This window comes from Pyxicephalus adspersus, chromosome 7 (assembly GCF_032062135.1).
Source record: "Pyxicephalus adspersus chromosome 7, UCB_Pads_2.0, whole genome shotgun sequence".
NCBI lineage: Eukaryota > Metazoa > Chordata > Amphibia > Anura > Pyxicephalidae > Pyxicephalus > Pyxicephalus adspersus.
Window position 1 is genome coordinate 74,972,165 of NC_092864.1, and position 22,661 is coordinate 74,994,825.

The 22,661-nt window shown below is 41.5% G+C and overlaps 1 protein-coding gene across 3 annotated transcripts in view; it reads right to left on the reverse strand.

Annotated features, from left to right (window-relative positions):
* LOC140335957 (multidrug resistance-associated protein 1-like) overlaps nucleotides 1-22,109 on the reverse strand; it is a 75,622-nt gene extending 53,513 nt beyond the window's left edge. For 2 of the 3 annotated variants that reach the window (XM_072418973.1, XM_072418971.1), the window contains exons 1-2: nucleotides 21,848-22,108; nucleotides 1,937-2,113 (exon numbers count right to left, since the gene is read on the reverse strand). In XM_072418973.1, the coding sequence (XP_072275074.1) occupies nucleotides 1,937-2,113; nucleotides 21,848-21,889 (219 nt within the window). In that variant the 5' untranslated portion in view covers nucleotides 21,890-22,108. Of the gene's footprint in view, nucleotides 1-1,936; nucleotides 2,114-21,847 lie in introns of all 3 variants that reach the window. The other variant, XM_072418972.1, reaches the window with a different exon arrangement.
* Between the last annotated feature and the right edge of the window lie 552 nt (nucleotides 22,110-22,661).

A 22,661-nucleotide genomic window follows, 5' to 3' on the forward strand; every position in this document is an offset into this window, starting at 1 on the left:
TCATGCTCTATGGAGAGGGGAGGGGGAGAGCGACGGAGCGGCACCCTGCTGCGCGCTCTCCCCCTTCCCTTTCATTAGGATCGGTTGTCGTCCATCGTCCGTGGATCCGGCAGGAAGGTCGTTCGGACGATGGACGTCACCAACTGTACACACGGCAGATTTTCGCCCAATATTTGGCCGATGCCGATTAACGGGCGATAAAAATCTGCCGTGTGTACGTAGCTTTACTGTATATTAATTGTTTTCTTCTCCATAGTAAATATAGTTTGCAAGTTAGTAAACAATACCATCTGATCCTCCCAGTGACTCTATGCTGCTTTGCATAACAGCAATGATTGTGTGTGGGGGGGGGGTTGCAGTATAAATTACAGTAAATGACAGCAAGACAGTGTCAGGCAGGTACCCTTTATTCTCGCAGATCCATCTATTCGTCGGGAGGTTTCTTGGTTTGGGTCCCGCGTCGTTCCAGTTTCCATCTTCAGCCTTGCGAAGAGGAAGCATCAGCACCTTTTCCTGGGTTCTTCTTTCTGCGTCACCCGACCTCGCAATGCACAGGCGCAAGATGGGGTGACGTGGATGGGAAAAAAGATTGCCAATCTCACTGCACATTCAAGGGCTCCCCTTAACTCCTCTAGCGGTAATCCTGAGTGTGACTCGGGGTGGATTTTCTATGCAAAAAGCGGTAATCCCTAATCACACTCGGGGTCGCTTAAAACATTTAAAAAACCCACTTACCTTATTCCGTTGTCGTCCCCCGTCGTCCTGCTGGTCCCGCCAGGTCCTGGGGACACGTCTTCTCCCTCCAATCTCCAGCCGGTGCAAGCATAGACGTTTTCTGGGGTTTACCCTGTGATGACGGTGCATGCGGGGGTAGTGGCGGGAAATTCAAATAATTTTGTATTGGATTTAATTTAGATTTAATACAAAATAGCTGTATTGAGTCCAATACAAAGAAATCTTGATAAAATATATTATATATATATATATATATTATACATACTACTGTACAGTTATATAAGATTTCACTATTTTTTTTTTTTTTAACAGATTTTTGTGTTTATTTAAAGTTTATAATAAATGTATTAAATAATGGACATATTTAGGTGAGTTATGGCCAAGAATTATAGGCCTACAATGTAAAATAAATTTCTATGCAAAAAAATGTAACAATTTTTGCATGCAAATATGGAGAGAATTAGAAAGCTAGGGGGGTTAATGAAATAGCAGCCAAGAGCCTCCCAGGATCCGTGATGTAGGTATCCCGGGGGGATTTGCGCGGCGACCAAAACAGAAAGGGGAGGTGCAGGATTTTTTTTTTTTTTTTAAAAAGTTGTTGCACTAGACAACCCTTTTGTTTAAAATAAAAGTTTTAGAGTTTAGGTCCACTTTAAGAGGAAGATGGCCAAACAAAATACGAAAATATTTTAACCTGTAAAAAGGGAGGAATAAAAGATTTCATGTAACTTAAATGTTTTCAATGTTTTTGCAATGTTAGCAATTTGTGCCCCATGTTTATACACAAGTTGATGTAGTTTGTGGGGGGTAAAAGATAGGTATTGAAAACCGGGTTTATATTGAGAACAGTCTTCTGGAAAGCTCCTTTTAGCCAGGTGTATCCTCGGCATTGTTAAGTAACCACTCAGATGTTTTTGGGTGGTTGCTGAAAAGTTTGGTCACAATACAGGCACCATCACCTGCCTACAGCTTCTTATCACCAAGCTTTAAAAAAATTCTGGAGAGAATACTGGAAAAACATATCCATTCCAAATCAGTACAGCTGGAAACATTATAAAAGTGTTATGTGTAAAATGCACTCACTATACCAATTCCTATGTGCCCTCAAAGTGTAGTGCTGCACATGACACAAATTCAAGTTTATTGTAGTAGTGTAACATGTATTATTACATATTATTCAAATTTTAAAGCTGTGACTTACAGTTTTTGCCTTATTAAGATGTGACATTCGGATGTATCCCTGGTTGTTGCGCTGGAGGTATATAAAATATATAGGGAAGCAGAGCCAGAGGTAGATGCATGGAATCCATACCAGGAATGTATTCTGGAAGCACTTGGTGAAATCTGGGTTTTCTGTATACCAGGTAAGATTTGCATCCTACAAATAAAGAACAAAAAAAATTAGAAGAATGACAACAAAACTTCTGGGTACTTTTATAATATACATATTGAGCACCAAATCATATGAAAGGACAATATTACTTATGCCCCACTCCCGTTTTCTGGAGATTTTTTTTTTTCTTGGCTCTGACAGACAATACCTGGTGATACTTCAAGTCACACAAAGGATTTTGGGAGTAGTTGTGTTGGCAACTTTTAGGTAATTCTTATTTTTTCAGCATTTATATATGGGGCGTTGTTTTGAAAGGCTATGGTTTATAAATGGATTTCACATTTCTTCTAAATAAATTCCAGTTATACAGGACACATTGCTCATGTAAGTAACATCTTACAACACAAAAAATGCTAAAACATTGCTGCAAGCTTTTTGATTGTAATGGTTGGTATTTCATTTTAAGTGTTTTGAAAATCATTAATAAATTTGTATGTTTATGACACTTATATCCTGGTCTGAGACATCTGGAAGTAGTTAGTGGACCTAAAGAAGAAATAAACTCTAAATAAAAAAACAAACAAACAAACTTGCAGATCCTTCGGGAGGTTTCTTTGTTCCAGGTTCTTCTTCCTACACCGTCCAATCTCGCTGCTCACTGCCCATGCAGAAGATCGTCAATTTTTTTCTTCCACTAAAGAAAGGGCTCCTTCTGTGCATGCCGGGGATCAGGGCACGCATAGAGGGAGCACCCAAAAGGCTTTGCACTCCCATTCTGTGTGGATCGCTGTGACAATCAAGACAGACAGGGGAGGTGCTGCACTTTTTTTTTTTTTTTTTTTTTTAATACAATTTTTACTTTGTGGTGTTGTCTACCCTTTTATGTAAAGTAAAAATTTTGAGTTCAAGTCTGCTTTAACAGGATTTTATCTGTTTACAATGAGAAATTTTCCACATATTATTTATTGAAGACCTTATCCATTTCCCATATATTTATTGTACTAAAAAAAGGGTTTTAATAAATTTAATGACACAGTTTAGCAGTGATAAAGTCTACAGTTTCTAAGGTCCACATATCCATTTGATTCTCTTTAGTGAATAATATATTTTTATTTAACCTGCACTGTATTTGCACAAACACATATGATAATTTTTAGCAAAAACGAATAACTGGATAACTTTAGCCCAGCCACGTCATGTCCCCCATACTAGGTCACTGCAAACATGAAAGTAAGGAAAGAAGGAGGCTGATCTACAGCAACCCTCAATGCCATCTTTGTGAGTCCAAGTTTGAAGATGTCCCCCTTAATTTAGGTATTTGTCAGCAATCATTAGAAAAGTTCATTAACCAAATAAACCTTTATGGGTTCTAAAGTAGCAACAAGAGTGTTTATAAAGAATGGAGCTTGAAGACAACACATTTTTAACAGATTAAACAATGCACAAATGAAAAAACTGCACTTCGCTATAAATTTTATATATATTTTATTACAGCAGCCATTAGAAGAAATGACTACCTACTTATTGACATCATACAAAGCATCAACACCATTATTTGAATTACTATGCAATGCAAAAGATTCAAGTGCAAGAAATCAAAGAACATTGTTAGTCCAATAGAATGCAACTGTCCCTTTAGGAAAAGGTTCGGGCACTCTATTCCCATCATCACACCTCCATGGGGCCACACTTTCACCTCCAAGACAAAAGTACTACACTTATGGCCTAAAGCTGTAAATCTGCAGGCTTCAGGAAGAACTTGTCAGACTTAGGGCCCCAACACACAGCTTCACCTGTTGCTGCAGAGAGAAAGACATTTAACTGTTTTTTTATTTATATTTTAAACAGAAGTATTACGCTATGAGCATTAATTTTTATCTTGGAGGAAATGTGAAGTTATTTGTTGAATTTGAAGACAGACGAGAGGATTGACGGGAATCCTACAATACACAAATACATTTGCAAACATGCCGTGACAGTTTTTTTACCCCCAGGCAATATTTTTGTTTTCTAGTAAGTTTAAACCCTTAAACTGGCCGGTATCCAAGCAGGTGGAGAGCTTTTGAATGCCGGCATTCAGTGCTATTTCTATACAACACTGACGCTTTATTCCCTCTCTGCATGCAAGCATGATTACAACATGAACAGATTTCTGCTTAGTCACGCCGTGTCAGAACAACACAGGCCGTAATTCCCCGGCCGTACGGAAACAGATGAAGGAGCACGTGGGGATACTTTACTACTTTACTACTGTGTGCACTATACAGGGGAAAGCCTCTTGGGGCTACCGAAATTTACATACACTTGGACTTTTATATAATCATTACAAGTGACTTTTCTTTTTCTACCAGACTTGATGAAAAATTCCATAGCACCATTTTGAGCAAAATGTTTATTCTAGTATGGTGTTTTTTTTTCTTTTTCTTAAACAAACTATAATAAAGGTACTGTGGCATCAGCACACCGCGAGAGCTGCCATGCTGATGTTTTTGCTTCAGCGCTTCAAGTCTCTCACCTGTAAAAAATATAAAGATAAAGAATCCTAAGTACACACGTGATATGGTTCTTGTCTGCTATTCGGCCGACAATCTTGCGTGTGTACAGTGCTCAATATCCGTGGTCTAAACAACCATCCTGGCGGATCAACGGATGAGTAACGATCATAATGAAAGTGAAGGGGGGAGAGCACAGTGGGGTGCTGCCCCGTCGTTCTCCCACCCCCCCCCTCTCGATAGAGCAGAACGATGCTGTATGTACAACGCTCTTTCATGCATCGCACAGTCTTTTGTTGTATGAAAGGATCATGAAAGATCCTTTCCAATAACAATTATTGCACGTGTGTATGTAGCCTTACTCTTTCCTTAGCATCATCCAACATGATTGTTCTGTGAATCAAAATGATGTATTGAAGCCAGCCAAAGCAGGGCAAGGGGACTGCATTAAGTCTGCAAGTCTCCACTCTGGAGTATTTATGGGGGGGGGTGATATTCACATTTTGTTAGATCCCATCCCAGGCCTATTCCTTAAATTAAAACCTTAGACCTATTGGGATACTCTACCCACTCTTCTTTACAGAATTATAATTATTACACAGTATTTATATAGCGCCAACATATTACGCAGCGCTGTACATAGTCATCTGACTAGCTGTCCCTCAAAAGAGCTCACAATCTAATGTCCCTACCTTAGTCATATGTCTTACCACAGTATAAGATCAATTTTCGGGGAAAGCCACAATTGTTCAAGCTCAAATAAATTGAATGGTGATCATTGGCAACCTGCAATCTTCAAGTCATTCAATATATTTTCAATAGCGTTTAGGTCTGGGTTATAAGTAGGGCATTCACCTTTTTCTATTTCAGCCACCATGTTGTCAATGTGCTTTAGGTCACTGTCATGTCAGAAGCTGAACCTCCTTCCCATTTACACATTTCAGGGGGAGAGAAGGCAATTATTCAGGAATGACAATAATTTGCCCAATCCATTTTCCTTCTATTCTGACAAGGTGCCAAATCCCTGCTACAGGGAAAACCTCCAAAACACAGTAGGCATGTTATGGCGAACCAAAGCTTGGTGTATATTGGAAAAGGTATTCAGTTCAGTCTATGTTGAAAAGGAACTAAAGCTAGTAATTAAAATATTGCAACCTGGCAGGCCCTCTATTGCAGAATAGATAAGTGATGTCAAGTGATGATTACAATTAGTTAAATACACTCCCCTGACCCCATTCTATAGCAGGAGCCACCATCTTCTCTTCTGGGTTTCCTAACACAATTCATTCATTACCAGAATTCACATTTTATCCAAAAAGCATAAAGTTCTCAGGTGTTCAGGATGGAAACCATTGATAATTAAGTTAAAGCCACATCAAGTTTTTAAGTTAGGTTTTCTCAATCCTCTAATATAAACTGAATGCAAAAACCTGCACTGATTTCCCTAAACTGGACACACCAGTTTAACTGGTTGACGTGCGAATGCAAAACCGGGAAATGTGTAATTTAATTAGAGATTTATAGAAACCTCAACAAATCTGCATCATGTCTGCATGTTATTCCACATTACCTTCCTGAAAGGTAAATCTAGCACCCACCATGAACTCCATAAAGTCTGCAAACTGATATTTCTAAATGGCTGAAATGAGGACCCTTCCTTAGCTCATGCTACATTTCATCTTTCCTTTTAGCTTTTAAATGAAGTAAAATATTTTAAAGGTTTTTTTTTCTCCTCTTGCACATTTAAATATATCCTTACTTAAGTTTTTACTACTCAATAAAGGACAAAACAAATACAGTTTAAAATACATCAAAGGCTCCTGTATAACAGTTCAAACAAGATCGAAATCCAGTGATGCACAATCCTATAAAGTAAACCAAAAATCCTTCTTTACCTTCTCTGACTTTCCTTCCCAGACACTGCAGCTCACAGTGGGACGGTTGCAGCAACAATGGTCATGCCTTTAAGCCAGAAAGCAGGAATAGGTGTAGCCAGCTGCCGACAACTAGAAGCATGTGTTAGCAAAGACCATGTTTACTGCCATACCCCCTACAATAGCTTCTCATACCACTGAGGTGCAAGAAGTCTACAAGAGGTATCTTTTCTCTAAATACAGGGGCAATAAAGCATCATTGCCACCCTATCACAGGAATCTGCATTAGGTGGACATTACTGGCAAGAACAGGTATTTGTGGTACCTTGCAGGGGAACCACGAGAAAACGAAGCAAACCCTGCAGCTGTTCTTCCAATGCTTTTCAGACTGGTGGGAACAGCCCATTTGCAGCTGCTTGTGGCCACTGCAAAGAGACCCTGTGGGTTCTAGCCACCCTACCTGTGCCAGGATGTTTGCTTGCTGAGGTGATATACACTTTGCTACCCAATGCCTTCAGTCCATGTAAAGTCATGAAGGTCACCATCTACCTCTCCTGACCAGGCTCCCAACTAAATGCTCAGAGGTGGCACCCCACCTTCTGAATGCCTCTGAACTCCCATTTCAGCCCTGTGATGGGTCAAATGCCCCCACTGATGCACTTTACTCTTCCTGCTTTGGCTGGTCCTTTTCTCCTTCTCAAAGTATAGCAAAGTTGGGTATCAGTGCATAGAATTTCCCCGCTCTCTAGGTGTTTTTAGCATTCCACGTCAGGTCTCCCAATAAAAAAACCTAAAACTCTTCGACTACCCCTTGTGGAATGCTTTAGTTTGTCTGAGATTTAGCATGAGAGGTAGTCTGGTGATGGCTCATTGCAAAATTAGCTGCTCCTGGTCTGGAACCGAGGGGAACAAGGAGGAAATTTTTTTTTTCATCCTACGTTACCCGATCTCGTGCCTGAGTCGGGTGACGTAGGATGAAGATCCCGGAAGAAAAGGAGAGGATGGTGGCGTCCAGAGTGCCGGCTTCATGACGACATGGGACCCCATGCTAGACACCCCTGGATGGATCAGACTGCTGTGCGGGATTAAAGGTAAGTGTATTTTTCAGTTTAGTTCCTCCTAAATGTTGTTTGAATTGCTAAGGAACTTTGTAAATAGACAATAGGTAAAGCTAATAATCTGTTCTTAAGATCCCATGTCCCCTTTACTCACTAGAGAACCTTATGAGTAAAAAAAAAAAATGCAGAATAGTGGAATTCATAATCATAGCATATGCCAAATTTTGACCTGCTGCCCCTCCAAACTTCCCCTAAACATCATGACCTATAAATATCTTTGCAGCAGATTCTCTAGTGACATCACCCTTAGTATTATCTAAAACCCTAAAAAAAAGGGCTTTAAAAAACTTTGAAATGCATTAGGTATCAACTTTAGACTTATGTCTAACCCTCTTAAAACTTTTCGACCACACAACCCTTCTTTTATATGTTTCAGATTTGTACTGCAATCTGTTGGCCAGATTTCCCTCACTTCCTATTAGCAAAGAATGGTGCGATGTGCACACAAACTGAACATCTGACATGGACATGTGGTTTCTTGGGGTCTTCATTTCCTGTATGGGTATCACGGGGACAGAAAATAGGATAGAATCTCTACTCACAGAAATAAATATATGGCGTAATGAAAAGGGCATAAAAAAAAAACCCTCTACAAATATAAATAACAAGTAGGTTACGTGATTATTAGCTTTTTCAATAAGGGTAAACATGTCAATTGTACCTGCATATGAATTATTTATTTTGTTAAATTTACATACCTGTAACAGCAAATTTAAAAACAATAAACTAAATATTTACATCTGTCTATATATAAGTACAACAGGTGGAGATAATTAGCTAGATACCTGCTGCAATGGAGAGAATTGCTACTCAGTGGCCATCTGATGACTTATTTCAGCCTGCAACCAAAAAAGCCTTGTCCTCGTCTGAACCTCCCAGGCCGCTGATCTGGCTGCTTCATGGGCCTGCTGCTATCATATGCTCTGGGTAATGTGGTTTAAAGGTAGTAATAGGATCAAGCATGTATTTAAGGACATGATGTATTTGATTCAAGGTATTACATTTATGATGATGAGGTTTAATTTAGGTTGAAGGTTTTTAGGGAGTACAATTGTAGGGAGATCACCAGCTTTGATAATGGAATCTAAATAAATAAAAAATAAAGCCGATAAATGCTTGTACAAAACAAGGATAGCAGCTATTCCCACAAAGGACTATGGGGAATATTTATTATGCAAATTGGCAACACATTATCACACATTATCACAAATCAGGCTGCCTCTCATTCAGGTCTGCACATGTACTCTTGGCCAAACAAATGCAACATTTTGCAAAGTTCTGCACAGACAGATTAATCTTTTAAGAGTAGAAAGTCCGAACAGTAGAAGAATTTAGGGTCAGACTTTATTTTGTGACAGTGCTACTAGAGTGCTACTTTAAAGCATCTAGAGGGAGGAACTTATGACAAGCTGTGACCTTGTAAAAAATCTTGTTTTGAATTGACTTGTTATGTATCATAATTAATAAAATGTCTGCCAATGCTGTGGTGAGGCATGTGTTGAGTGGGGTTCATTTATCAATAATAAATTGATATATACATTATATATATAGGTTATAAAAATCTTAAAGTGAATCTAGGCTTTAAAGCAGCGGTTCACCCAAAATACACATAACAGTAAAAAATGAAGAGGCCATCAAAGAAAACGCAGCAAAACCAGCCTTGGATTCAGCTTTAATCCAAATATTTTCCATGCAGTATTTTTCTCCTATTTCACATTGAGATAGCAACACCATTTAATTTACTTCCTGAGCCCAGGTCATCCTGGACCATCTCCAAACTGCATAAAAAACATTAGGAGAAGCAGAAGTTTAATAACCGCATCTCCCTATCACTTTGCTTTATCTTCCTCTTTGCATACTTTTTGCATGCAGAACATAAAGGGTTTGGTTACTTGTGCTACTTCTTCCACTTACACTCAAGGCAACCTGCTACACATGGAAGGCTGATACAATTTGGTAAATTTAGTTATTTAAAATATACATTTAATGATGAAGCTATTGTGTTTACTCCCTCCAACAGCATTACTTATCAAGCAAACTCCTGTCTGTCCTCTGCAGTAGGGATCCCCAACCCCCGTTCCGTGGGCCAGTGGGCAGCAAGAGCACAGAGACCAGCACAGTGCCCAACTTTCGGGGGTGCACCGGCCAGAGCCGTAGCCCATGTCCACCGGCCAGAGCCGTAGCCCATGTCCACCGGCCAGAGCCGTAGCCCATGTCCACCGTGGATAGCAGGCTCAGGATGGCCCAGACTTGCGATGGGAGAGTGTGAGGGGTTCTGGGATCATGACGTCACTCTGGAGGAAGTTTCTTCCCCTTTGTGTGACACATGGCTGCCCGTGCATGCGCGGTCCAGAGTCCGTGAGTTTTGTGGTCCGTAGGCAGGGTTCTCCCCAGGCCCTTTTAGCTCGATGCACCACCCGGCACTTTTCAGCACCCATCCGGCTGTTTTTGAGTGGTTACTAAAGAGTTTGGTCACAATACAGGGGCTGCCACCCACCTACAATTTCTTCCCACCCGGCTTAAAAAAATTTCTGGGTTGAGCACTGGTAGGTCCAAAAAAGTTGGGGACCACTGCTCTGCAGCATCCCCAGTTTCCTTTAGTTGTTAATGCCCTCTCAGCATCCCCTGCCCTGAGACTTTTTGCAGCTAAAAGGCGATGTTAGTGTTTGTGCACTGGCCAGCCAGTTCCTGGTTTGATCTTTCAACTCCCAGGCACCAGTTGGCCATTGTAGCTTTTAGCTAGTATACTCTGCTGGTTGTGTGATTTTCCGTTTGATTACCTGTTGCCGACTCTGCCTGTTTTCTGGACCTGAGATTATTGCCTTGACCAACCTTTGCTTGTGATCCCCAACTCTGCTTTTCTTAACCCCTGGATACCTTGTTTGGTGAACTGACATTTGTGATTAACCTTTAGCTCTGTTTCTGGACTCACCTCTGCTGGATCCTCCTTGTACTGCTTATCTGTGGAATACCTGGCAAACTTCCATTGTGTTTCCTGTCCTGCTTTGTGGGCTTCCTGGTTCTCTGTCAATTCTCCCCAAACATCATCCCTTGCAAACTAAAGTCCTGGGGGCACCCGTGTGCTGGGATGATGCCTCCTGCCTCCCGAGGCTGAGCTATAGAATGCTAGTGAAGAGTGTGGAGTTAGATTGAGGGATTGACACCTGGCGAGTATTGGTGCTGGATCAGGGCTGTACCCTGGAAATACAGCTGGTCTTCCAATCTCTCAAGCCTTTTAGCCATTACAGACATGCAACCAATATGTGCACTGGATTGGCTTGCCCAGTTGACACCTGTTGTTCCTCCCGCTGGCATTCACACAGAGAACCAATAAAAAAAGTACTTGACCTTTACAACAAGATGATCTGACCTGCAGTTCAGTAAAATGTGAGTAATATTATCCCCAATTGGCAATCTATTGCTCACCACAATGATATCAGCTGTACAGCTCTTAACATACACAAGCTACAAGTTTGGATCACACCAGACTTCTTATACAAACTCTAAAATACGTTCATCCTGTGTTTAAGGAAATTCACAATTGGTTCGATTTAATCCAACTAGCATAATGAGTTGTCCTGTGTCTGACAAATCTTTCAATTATATAGTACAGTTTACCTTAGGACTTACTCAGTGATACACTAGTCCATTCTCACAGACTATTACTTCTAGAAATGGACACATTAATCAAAATACGTATAGGTACAAAGATCCCTGCTGTGTGGAGCATGCTGAAATGTGTGTGGGTGGTCATTTATTATTAAATGGATAACATTATTTTGGGACAAAGATAACTAGAACACATAGATAATAGGCGGATGGAAAATAGCTACAATATTATGTTATCACAAGTTATTCTCAAATACATTAACTAAAATAATTCAATTACTTTTTTGTTCTTTTTACAAGAGATACGCTATGCAGGATTTTAATCCACAGTTTAGCACCACACAGCAATAGGGGAAAGATTAAACAAACTCACCAGCAGGTACCAAAAATAAATCCCTGCCAAGAAACATTTCATCAAACACTTCCAGTGCCCTAAGAAAAAAATATACAAACACACAGCTTCCCCACTTTAAAGAAGTCAAACATTTTGTAATAAATACTGAAAAACTAATCCATCCACACAGATACCCCTTATTCCAAAATCACAGGAGAAAGGAAAAAAATGTATTGCTGTGCTAACTTTTGAGGACTCGTATTTTAATATAGGGAATATTATACTAACTTTGGTAATACTTATATTGAACTTGGTTAAGTTCTATATCAGAGGTGTCAAACTCTGGCCCGAGGGCCAAATCTGGCCCTCAAAAGGAATTTTTTTTTTTGGCCCCCAAAAGAATTCTAAATATGAATTGCAGCTGGCATGCTGCTGCATTGAAATAGCGCCGCTCGCAGAAGAGCTTGAATTAGTATTACTGTTTCGCAGACTAGGAGAACAGGCGAATGTTAGGCCAGTCAGGTACCCCCGTATTCCTAAGCCCATACCTACCTCTACCCCTAGGTTTCCCTCCTATTTATAGTTATTCAAATAGGGGTCTATGTGGCATATTCAGGTTTACCCTGGGAAGGTAAAAAAAAAAAAAAAAAGAATAACAACGAAGATCTCATGGTTGACTGTTTTATATATTTTCTGTTTTTTTATGGGACAAATATTGTTTGGTACAGTGTTTTTGGATACCTATTTCTCATATTCACTCACCTGGATTCAAAGCTTTACTTTGCTTTTTATATTCCCTTCCCCTTTGTTTTACCCAGGTTTTTCTTAGACCCCCCTATAGCTGTTTTCATTCTATATTGTTAATGGTTTATATATGAAAAGAAATAGCGCCGCTACTAAAATTCCCGGCATCACGTTTATAGACCAGCGGCCTCTCTGCCTATGCGTGGCCCACATTGGACTGTTTTATAGACGCAAGTAATGCTGGGAATTGTAGTAGCGGTGCTATTTCTCTATTATAGACATGTTCCAGATTGAATGTGAAGCAAAACCTCTTTGTTTCCATATGAAAAGGTTTTATATCTAATGAGAAGGAAAAACTTTTCAATAAACTTCAAGTTTGGCCCACGACTTTGTCTGTTTTTAATTTTGTATTTGAGTTTGACGCCCCTGTTTTATATGGACAGAAAAGTTCAACAAAGAAGTCCTTTGTAGCAATTACTTTTTTAATAGTGGAAATTTGGTTTACCCCAATATATGGTATTAGGTCATCACTCTTTAAAAAGAAACTAAACTAAAAAAAAAAAAAAAAAATTATTTTCAATCCCGCAGGGCAGTCTGATCCATCCAGGGGTGTCTTCCATCTGGTCCCGTGCCATCCCGGAGTCTTTGCGCTCAATTCATTCTCCATCCCCTAGGCCAGGGGTGGGCAAACACCGGCCTTTAGGTCAGATACGGCCTAGCCGTTCATTCCGGCCTAACGCCCCCGGCCGATCTGGCCTACTGCCGGCAGCCTGCGGCTCCAGAGCCGCGGGTTGCCGGCGGAATCTGCCAGGGAGCGTTAGAAACTACCGGAGCTCTGGTGCCGCCTCCTTGCTGTTTGCTTTCTATTTACCATGGCCAGCATTGATATTCTGGTGCCGCGGTAGATAGGGAAAGCTCCCTGAAGGTAAATCCCTCTCCTCTGCAATGCATACGGAGGAGAGGGATTTCACTTCAGGGGGCGTTCCCTGGTGATGGGCGGAGCCAATGGGTTGGGCCTGGCCTAGTGCGCTCCCGCCCACCCCATAAATGGCCCAGTGGCCAATTAAACTTTGCAGACACCTGGTCTAGGCGATCCAGATTTAGGGGGCGGTGCTACACCCTTTTTAAAAAAAACAAATAAAAAAAAAAAATGTTTACCTTACATAAGGTAAGGGTTAACCCATAAGGGTTAGGGTTAAACCTTTTATGTAAAGTGAAATTTCTGGGTTTAGGTACGCTTTAATTGCAGGATTTTCTGACAACCATTAAACTGTTTTGCCACAAGTGAACTATGCCCATTTTAGAAAAAAAAAAAAAAAACTAATAAAAAGGATGTTGAGATTACTGGGCTTGGTGTGCAGATGTTTCCAGCATTTCTCACTTCAGTGCTTAGAGTTGGATTTTCATCCGTCCATTAGTAGAAAATACGTGTTCAACCGCCTATGAATAATACACGGTTTAGTGCAACTTACTGCAATGGATCCCTTAACACAGTGGTTGCCAACAGGGGATTCATGAGAACAATTTGTTGGTCCACAAAAAAATTACCTGGTCGGTGTGCCCCCCAGCGGGGTCCTTCTCCTGACCCTGCTGATCATGTCCCCCGTAGCCACAGCCCTGAGCTACTGTCCCCCCAGGATGTTTAGCAAGCAGGTCTGAGCCTGCGATGGGAGGGTAGGGGGTTCTGACATCAAGACATGACTCAGGGGAAGTTTCTTCCCCTTTGAGTGACACACGGCTCCCAGCCTTTGCGTGGGATTTAAAATTATGAATTTCGTGGTCCGTGAGGTGTGAAAGGTAGGCAACCACTTCTTTAACAGGCTGGCCACTGCAAGCATACAGATGAGACAGGAAACTAATCAGCAGGAATAGATGATGCTAGACATCCTGAAATCAAAGGATCAAAGAAGGTGGGCTTTCTTTGACTTGAAAAGCCTAAACCAGGCAGTGAAATCAACCAGGTAAGGCTGGAGTTCAGCTTTATCGATGAGACCAACTCCTGCACCACACACACCTGTGGGTTTAGTTCCAAACAGGCATTGATAAATCAGCAGAGGTCATCCCGCTGGGGAATATTATTCAGCAGATTGAAGTCTTAAAGCAGTTAAGGAAAACTTTGCATAGTATTTTTTAAAGCATTTATTAAAATTGCCCTCCCCCCCATTATAATATACCCATTCTATCTGGAGAGCATTATATTTTATGGATGTTCTAGAGCAGCGGTCGCCAACCTTTTTGGTCCCGCGGACCACTAAAACTACCAGCTCCTGACCGCGCATGCGCGGGGAGCCGGTTGTCAATCAAAGGGGAGGAACCTCCCCATAGTGACATCATAACTCCGCCCATTTTGCCTTTGCAGATCTGAGCCTGCGATGGGAGAGTGGGCAGGTTGTGTCGTGAAACACAGCCCCCCACTTCCCTGAGCCTGGGATTTCCACCCCTTTCCCTGACCCCACTCAGGGTGCACTGACCAGAGCTGCGGATCAGATCACCAAAACCTTCTCACGGACCACCGGTTGGCGAACGCCGTTCTAAAGAAGACTAAAAACAAATATAACTAATGCACCACCTCACCTCCATACGTTGTGTCCCCACCTCAGCCATCGCCCAATCCTTCTTCATACCTTCTGCCACCACTGCCATCATCTAATGTTTAATGTATTGGGCAATTGTGAGAGAAGTTGGACTAATGTTCCAATTTCAGGCTAGTTATAAGCCCTAATGCTTTTGTTGTAGGGAAAGTGTACTAATTTCCTTGTTCTCTTGAGACCCTTTTAGCCAGGCGCACCACCCAGCACTTTTCAGTAACCGCCTGGTTGTTTTTTACGGTAGAGACTGTTTTACGTCGAACGTAAAACGTGTAGAAAAGTGTAGAAAAGTTGTAAGCTATTACGTGTAGAAAAGTTGAGTCGCGATATAGCCACCCACTTCTTTCTATCCAGCTTAAAAAATATTCTAGGGGGAATACTGAATTTTATGGGATCAAACTATGGTTTGTTAAAGCTACTTGAAACTTCAACATTTTTTTTGACCATTTGTTTTTGTTTTATGTTTGGAGTAAAATAAAATAACACCAAATAGAGGTTCGAAAACCCTATTCCTCTACCTAAACCCCCTTTTGGACTTCAAAGACTATAGGCTGTCATTGCCAGCAAAGGGTTTTCAACCAAATATTAGAAATGAGCATTTTTTACCAGCTTTTTAAGTTTTCCAATTACTTTTGAGCCACTGAAATGAAGTGTTTGTGTAAAAAAAGGCTTTAACTCTTCACATTTTTATGCAATCTTTTTGTTCAACCCACTGAATTAAAGCTGAAAGTCTGCAGTTCAACTGCATCTGAGTTGTTTCATTTCAAATGAATTGTGGTAATGTACGGAACCAAAATTAGAAAAAAGTTGTCTGTCCAAATATTTATGGACCTAACTGTATATAGTGGACTCTGTAGTCACTAACCTTTTACAATCCTAAATAAAATTCACCCACACAGTGAAAAGATTAGTTAACTTACTGTTTTTGAGCTTTGGATTGGCTTACAGTCCTTGAAAATATATAAAGACGGTTGCATAAGCAATGTATTATCTGTGCCTAATGTACTTTAAAATATACACAATGCAGAATTGTGAACAGAAAAAACCTACATTAGCAGTAAAATATGGATGTTTCATTGCAGACTAAAAATAAATGCCATTCCTCATTTCTTGACATGCAGGAAGGAGCAGGGTATGTTAAAATGTAGAACAGCAGAGTACAAGACCATATGAAAGGGCCGATAATTCTTCAAAGAGAAAGAGGCTCGGAGGTAACATTTACAGTGCTAGCTCAGCATCCAAACTAAACAGAACTTTCCAGAGCAGCTTTCATCTTCACTTGTTTTTGAAAAACAACTACAGAAAGTATACCCTCTATCAAAGTATAAACAATGTAAGGGGATATAAAAACTAGAAAACAAACAACCAACAACAGAACAAAGTGAGTTAATTTCAAAGAAACCTCAAAGTAAAATTCAATCTCCACCTATCAGATCTAGGCCTGCTCCCCCTATATAAAAATGCTGTACAACATTTACAAAATATACCTGCAAAGGAAAGAAAGTTTAGTGATTCTGATGAGGGTACCAAATCTTCCAAATATTTGGAATATGCAATCTCACTGGTAGAACAGTGATGGCATTTCATGTCTGCAATGCAAATGACAGGGGTAAATTAAAGCGTACCTAAACTCAACATTTTTACTTGACATAGAATGGTAGACAACCCTTCTATGTAAGGTAAAAAAAAAGTTTTTTTTTTTTCCGTTTTTTGCTTTTTCCTACTAGGGAAAGAGATGCCAAACTCACGCATATGTGGTGAGATCGTCGCTCTTTTTTTTTTCTCCTTCACAGCGGCTACATAACACGATCCCACACCTATGCAGTGCGAGATCAGGTGACGAAGAAAGAAGATGGCAGTGCCCGGTGCTTCCTCTGCGCCGGTATAAAGAGGAATTCCAGGACAAAGCAAGACTGGACCGCAGGAAGGACCAGCGTCATGGAGGGATCTGCCAGATTAAAGGTAAGTGTAATTTTTTTTGTTTTAGTTCCACTAAAAGTATATAATCTATGCGTGTTCCTATAGGAACATCTCACTTTAATGTGTGTGCTTTAAGACAGCGGTCGCCAACTGATGGTCCGCATCTCTGGCCGGTGCTCCCCCGAGAGCGGTTTAGGAGAGGGACCCAGCTGGCGGGGAGCACCAGCCAGAGCCGCGAACCATGTACCCCGTACAAATTCCTGATTTAGGGAAGTGGGCTAGCTGTATTCCTGTACACAACCCGCCTACTCTCCTATCGCAGGCTCAGATCTGCGATGGGGAAGTGGGAGGGGTTATACCATCATGGCGTCACTATGGGGGAGGTTTCCGGTCAGAAGCCGTTAATTTTAGTGGTCTGCAGGACCAAAAAGGTTGGCGACCACTGCCCTATATTTACACACTGAAAAAAAAGAAAAGGCTAGTCTTTTTACATCAATTAGGTTTTAAAGCCGTGGTTGCCAACCTTTTGGACCTCATGGACCAAAAAAATTTATATTTTTAAATCCTGCAGAGCATTATGATTTTTTTAAAAATGGCGTGTTGTAGAAGTGAGTGCGTATGGGCCAGGTCCGGAATAGCACAGGGCTATGGACACAACAAATCGGAGGACATGATCTGTGGAGCTCCCATCCCCCACATGTCCATGGGGAGAAACAATGGGGGGTTCCTAGTGAATGAGTTTGCTTGGGGATAAGATCAGTGGGGATGGGGAGAAGAAATGTAGGATGTGTGAGGAATAAATATTGAAGAGGTAGTAAGGGTGTGCCAGGGAAGGGGATCGTGTAAGGGTAATTGCCTGTGTAATGGTAACCGTAAGGGTAATTTTTCCTGTGGATCACCAAAATTTTTTGGGACCGCGGTTGGCGACTGCTGCTTTAAAGGGAATGTACAGGGATTTGAATAAAAGTTTCTTTTAAATATGGTAGGGGCTAAAATATTTTAAATACCTTTGTCATGTCATTAGGCCCATATGTGATTGTGCTTTGGTAATTATCTATAAAAAAAAAAAAAATTACATTTAAACCTACTTTCCGTCTTTTGCTTTGCTGGACATGATGTCATTGTCCTCCCAGATAAATTTCTGTAAAATGAAAAGAATCTTTTGTCTATACCATTTTCTCATCAGTTTTTGGCGCTGCATTCCATAAGAATCTTCCCAGGAAGATACTGACTGCACCGTGGCCCAGAGCCAGGTAAATTTTCTCTTTTGGGTACATGTTTCACTTACTAAGAGCAGGTGACATGAGAAGAGGGTTCAGGGAATGTAAGTGGATCTTCTATTTTATTAAAACGTCTAGTTAGTAAAGGTTTAATTGTAAAAACACACACACCCAAAAGCTGTGTTATCCCCCTAGACCATTCTAGCCGGGTGCACCACCCAGCACTTTTCAGTAACTATTCGGCTGTATTTGGGTGATTACTGAAGGGTTGGATCACAATACCGGGATTGCCACCCACCTACAGCTTCTGCCCACCCAGCTTATAAAAAAACTCTGGGAAAAATAATAGATTGGAATTTTTAATAGAAATGAAAACCAATATAACTTTCCTTTAAAGAAATACAGACCAACAACTGAAACATATATAAAGCGTTCTTCTCAGTCGGCAAGTCAAATCTGTCTTGTGATTGCTGCAATGCAATGACTGATGCTAGGCATGACTAGTTCCCAACCAGTAAAAGCACCTTGTGACATTACAGGCATGTGACTATTTTTGACTGCCTAAGTATTATTATCTTTTGTTTACACAAGCCCAACATATAATGCTGGCACACTGTCACTAGTAATGAAAAATAATTTGACAGTGCAATAATCTCAGAGATAAGAATAAATTATCTAAAAGAATAACAGATAATTCCTTTCCTAAATTATTTTATTTTTTCATATATAGCACCATCATATTATTTAGTGCTTTACAGAGTGCATATCCAGTATGCTTTTCATATGTGGCGGGGACCCATGCAAACACAGGAGAACATCAAAACTCCATGCACACTGTCCTGCTGAGATTCAAAAACTAGGACTATTCAAAAGTCTACCTTGCCCCAGCCACTTTTTGACCATTCTGGGGAGAACACTGGCCAAGAATAAAACTTGTGACATAGCACTACAGAGTGCTAATCTCTCAGCTTTCTGTGCTTACCTACCTGTACCTTTGGAACCCTAAATGAATGGATTGCTTTAATGCACAGCTTGTTAACACATAATGCACATTGAGCCAGCACCAGGTGGTAATGGAACCTTTACAGTTTAGGTAAGGATATACTTTCCTTGCAGGAATTATTGAGTGGGGACTATTCTAATGTTAGATCTAAATACTTTTGATCATGGATTGCCCTTAAAATGAAAGATTCACAAAAGAATCATGAAATGCTTCATTCAGTTCTAGGCCCGGAACTCATAGTAAGGCTGGGTCTACACAGACATTTTTAAAAACACATGTAAACGTTCCTATTGTGTTTATTTGCGTTTGTAAACCATTTTATTAGCGTAATAAACCTTTCCTTTAAAACGCTGGAAAACACTTAGGCCTCGTTTTTTCGCACTTTACCACGTTATTAGTGCTTAAAAACGTGGGAAAACGTCCCATTGAAGTAGTTGGAAGCGTTTTCCCGCTTTGACCCAGCATTTTTTAAACTTTGCTAGCAACGTTTGCTTAAGCTCAGAGGAGGTTACAGTAGTCCAGACGAGAGATGATAAGAGCATGTACAAGGAATTTGGGGGTTTCTGGGGACAGGTAGGGGCGGATTTTGGAGATGTTGCGCAGGTGAAAGTGATATGCAGATCCCAGGAAGATGTGGGTATTGTCAGACGTGTTCCATTGGCTGGTGGTTGTTGGGTTTAAGCTGACACCACCTGCATGGTCCTAGTAGCCTGGCATGTCAAATTTTAACTTTATTTTACACAATAATACTTTTATAGCGACAGGGAGCTGACAGGCAAGTGCACCTTCCAATTTCATTAAAAAGACAAAGTACCATTACAACAATGAATTGCAGCAATTGTATGAACGGAAAAAAGGAGCCACTGAACAATAGGACTGGGGCAAGTTGCAATATGACACTTTTGGGGGTTTAAATACATTTTTGGAGATTAAAACAATATTAAAAATATGAGGAAAGAACAATTTTAATATATATGCATTCCTTCCAGGGCTGTGGAGGATCGGGTGTTGTAGATTGGGAAAAAAGGTTGCCGATCTCACTGTGCATTTCATTAATTGATGGATGGGCTCATCAAAAGGAGCAGACGGCGCCTCCCGGGATGGGTGACGTAGGTATTCCGGGAGGCTTTGCGCTCCCATTAGGTCTTGATCATCGCAGCATTTTATTTTATTTTTTTTTAATTGTTTTACTTTAAATAAAAGTTTTGTCTACCCTTCTATGTAAAGTAAGAATTCTGAGTTCAGGTACGCTTTAGACATAAGATTTGTCCCTCTTACAAAGCAAGGCCAAGTCCAATGCTGGTCGTAAATTATCAGTCCCCTTTGAACTCCTTTGAACAACTTTTGAGATAATCACTGAGCCAAAGCAAAGTTCCCCTGCCAAGCATAACATTTTCTGGTATTGTTTTCCAAATAGAGAATGTCCAGATTTTCTTTTCAGAGAAAACGACAATGAATCAGACAACTGCATCCAAACGCCAATGGGGGGGGGGGGATTATTATTATTTTTTCTTTTAACTTAAAGCAGACGTAAAAGAAAAACAAAAAATTTACATTTATCTTTAATCTGGCATATTTCTCAATGGCGCTGGTCCTTCATGTGATCCGGTCCTGGGATTCCGCCATTTTCTGTTTTCTCTTCCGGTCTTCTAGCTCTGTCATTGCACAGGTGTGAGATCGGGTGAAGGGGAAGAAAAAAAAAGCCGATCCCACTGCGCATGCGTCAGATCAGCATCTCTTTCCCCTTGGAGGAAAAGACGCGCCCTAATCCCGGACATGCGCAGAAGGAGCAGCCAGATGCATGACGTAAGGATTTTGTCTTCTGTGCAGCACATCCTTTTCTGTCAGTACAGTATGGGAGCACAAAGTGTCCCGGGATACCTACGTCACGCATCTTGGGGGGCCCTGGCTGCTCCTTGGCGCATGCCCTGACCTCACGCATGTGCAGAAGGGGCATTTTTTCACCATATGCAGTGAGATCGGCTTTCTTTTTTCTTTTAGCAGCTAAGTCACCTGATCTTGCATCTGCTCAGTGTGAGATCGAGTGACGGTGCAAGAAGAGCACAAGAGAAGGCAGAAGATGGCGGCGGGACGAAGAAGAATCCCAGGACGGCGCGGGATCATTTCGCAAGAAGGACGCGGTGATCAGGACCTAAAGGGACGCTTTGTGCTCCTATTCTGACAGGAAGGGGAGGTGCGGCACCAAAATCCTTACTGAATGCATCTGGCTGCTCCTTCTGCGCATGTCCTAATCTCAAAGAGGAATCGCAGGACGGCGCAGGACCAGATCGCAAGAAGGACGCGGTGATCAGGACCTAAAGGGACAGTGCTGCGTCCTTTTTATTTATTTTTAAAATTGGGTGTTGCACTTTAAAAAAAAAAAAAAAAAAAAAAAACAGTGCCAATCAACATGTGATCACATAGGGCACACTATGCCACCCCCCAGTGCCAATCAGCACGTGATCACACAGGGCACACTATGTCACCCCCCAGTGCCAATCAACATGTGATCACACAGGGCACACTATGCCACCCCCCAGTGCCCATCAGCATGTGATCACACAGGGCACACTATGCCACCCTACAGTGCCAATCAACATGTGATCACATAGGGCACACTATGCCACCCTCCACGTGATCACACAGGGCACACTATGCCACCCCACAGTGCCCATCAGCATGTGATCACACAGGGCACACTATGCCACCCTACAGTGCACAGCTCGGTGACCCGGGCCGGGCTCCCCACACATTCCGGCACAGCGGATGGAAAAAGTGAAAGTGCGTTCCGCCCATTGGTGGCGAGCAGGGCCAGATGTCACCCTCGCAGGGTACGGGAAGGGCTCGGTGAAGGGCACACATAAACATAAAGCTTACCCAGAAGCGCTCAGTGCCATCATAGCTGCAGAAGGTTTCCATACCGGGGCAGCACTAATTCCTCCGGGAACAGCCGGGCGCCTCACACAGATACCAGCCGGACCCCTCGCTACATAACACCGCGTCGCCTGCTGCCGGCAAACACTCAACTGATTGGCCAAGCGGCGGCAGCTCGGGATGGAGGACGATATGATTGGCTGAAGCCGCTACTGGTTCGCTGATTGGCCGCGCTTCATGCTGAAAGCCTGGTGACGAAGGCAGAGAATTTCTCTTTTTACAAGCTGTGGTGTTTTCTGTACAGAGTGACAGGCGCGCCCACTACAGAGGAACACCACAGAGAGAGACTACATAGAGAGACTACATAGAGACACTATATAGGGAGAATATATAGAGAGAGACTACAGAGAGATGACAGAGACTACATATAGAGAGAGACCACATAGACACTATATATAGAGACTACAGAGAGACACCATAGACTTATCATTACATAGGGACTACATGGATACACCGTAGATAGAGACTACACCGAGACACTATATATACCATAGACTTATTACATAGAGACACTACAGAGAGACACCTCATAAACATATCATTACATAGAGACTACATAGACCATAGACTTATTACAAAGAGACACTACATAGGGACTACACATAGAGACCAAATACAGAGACTACAGAGAGACACCACATACACCATAGACTTACCATTACATAGAGACATGATATAGACCATAGACGTATCATTACATAGAGACACTGCCTAGAGCGACCATACACAGAGACTACATACAGACACTGGCCCTGAT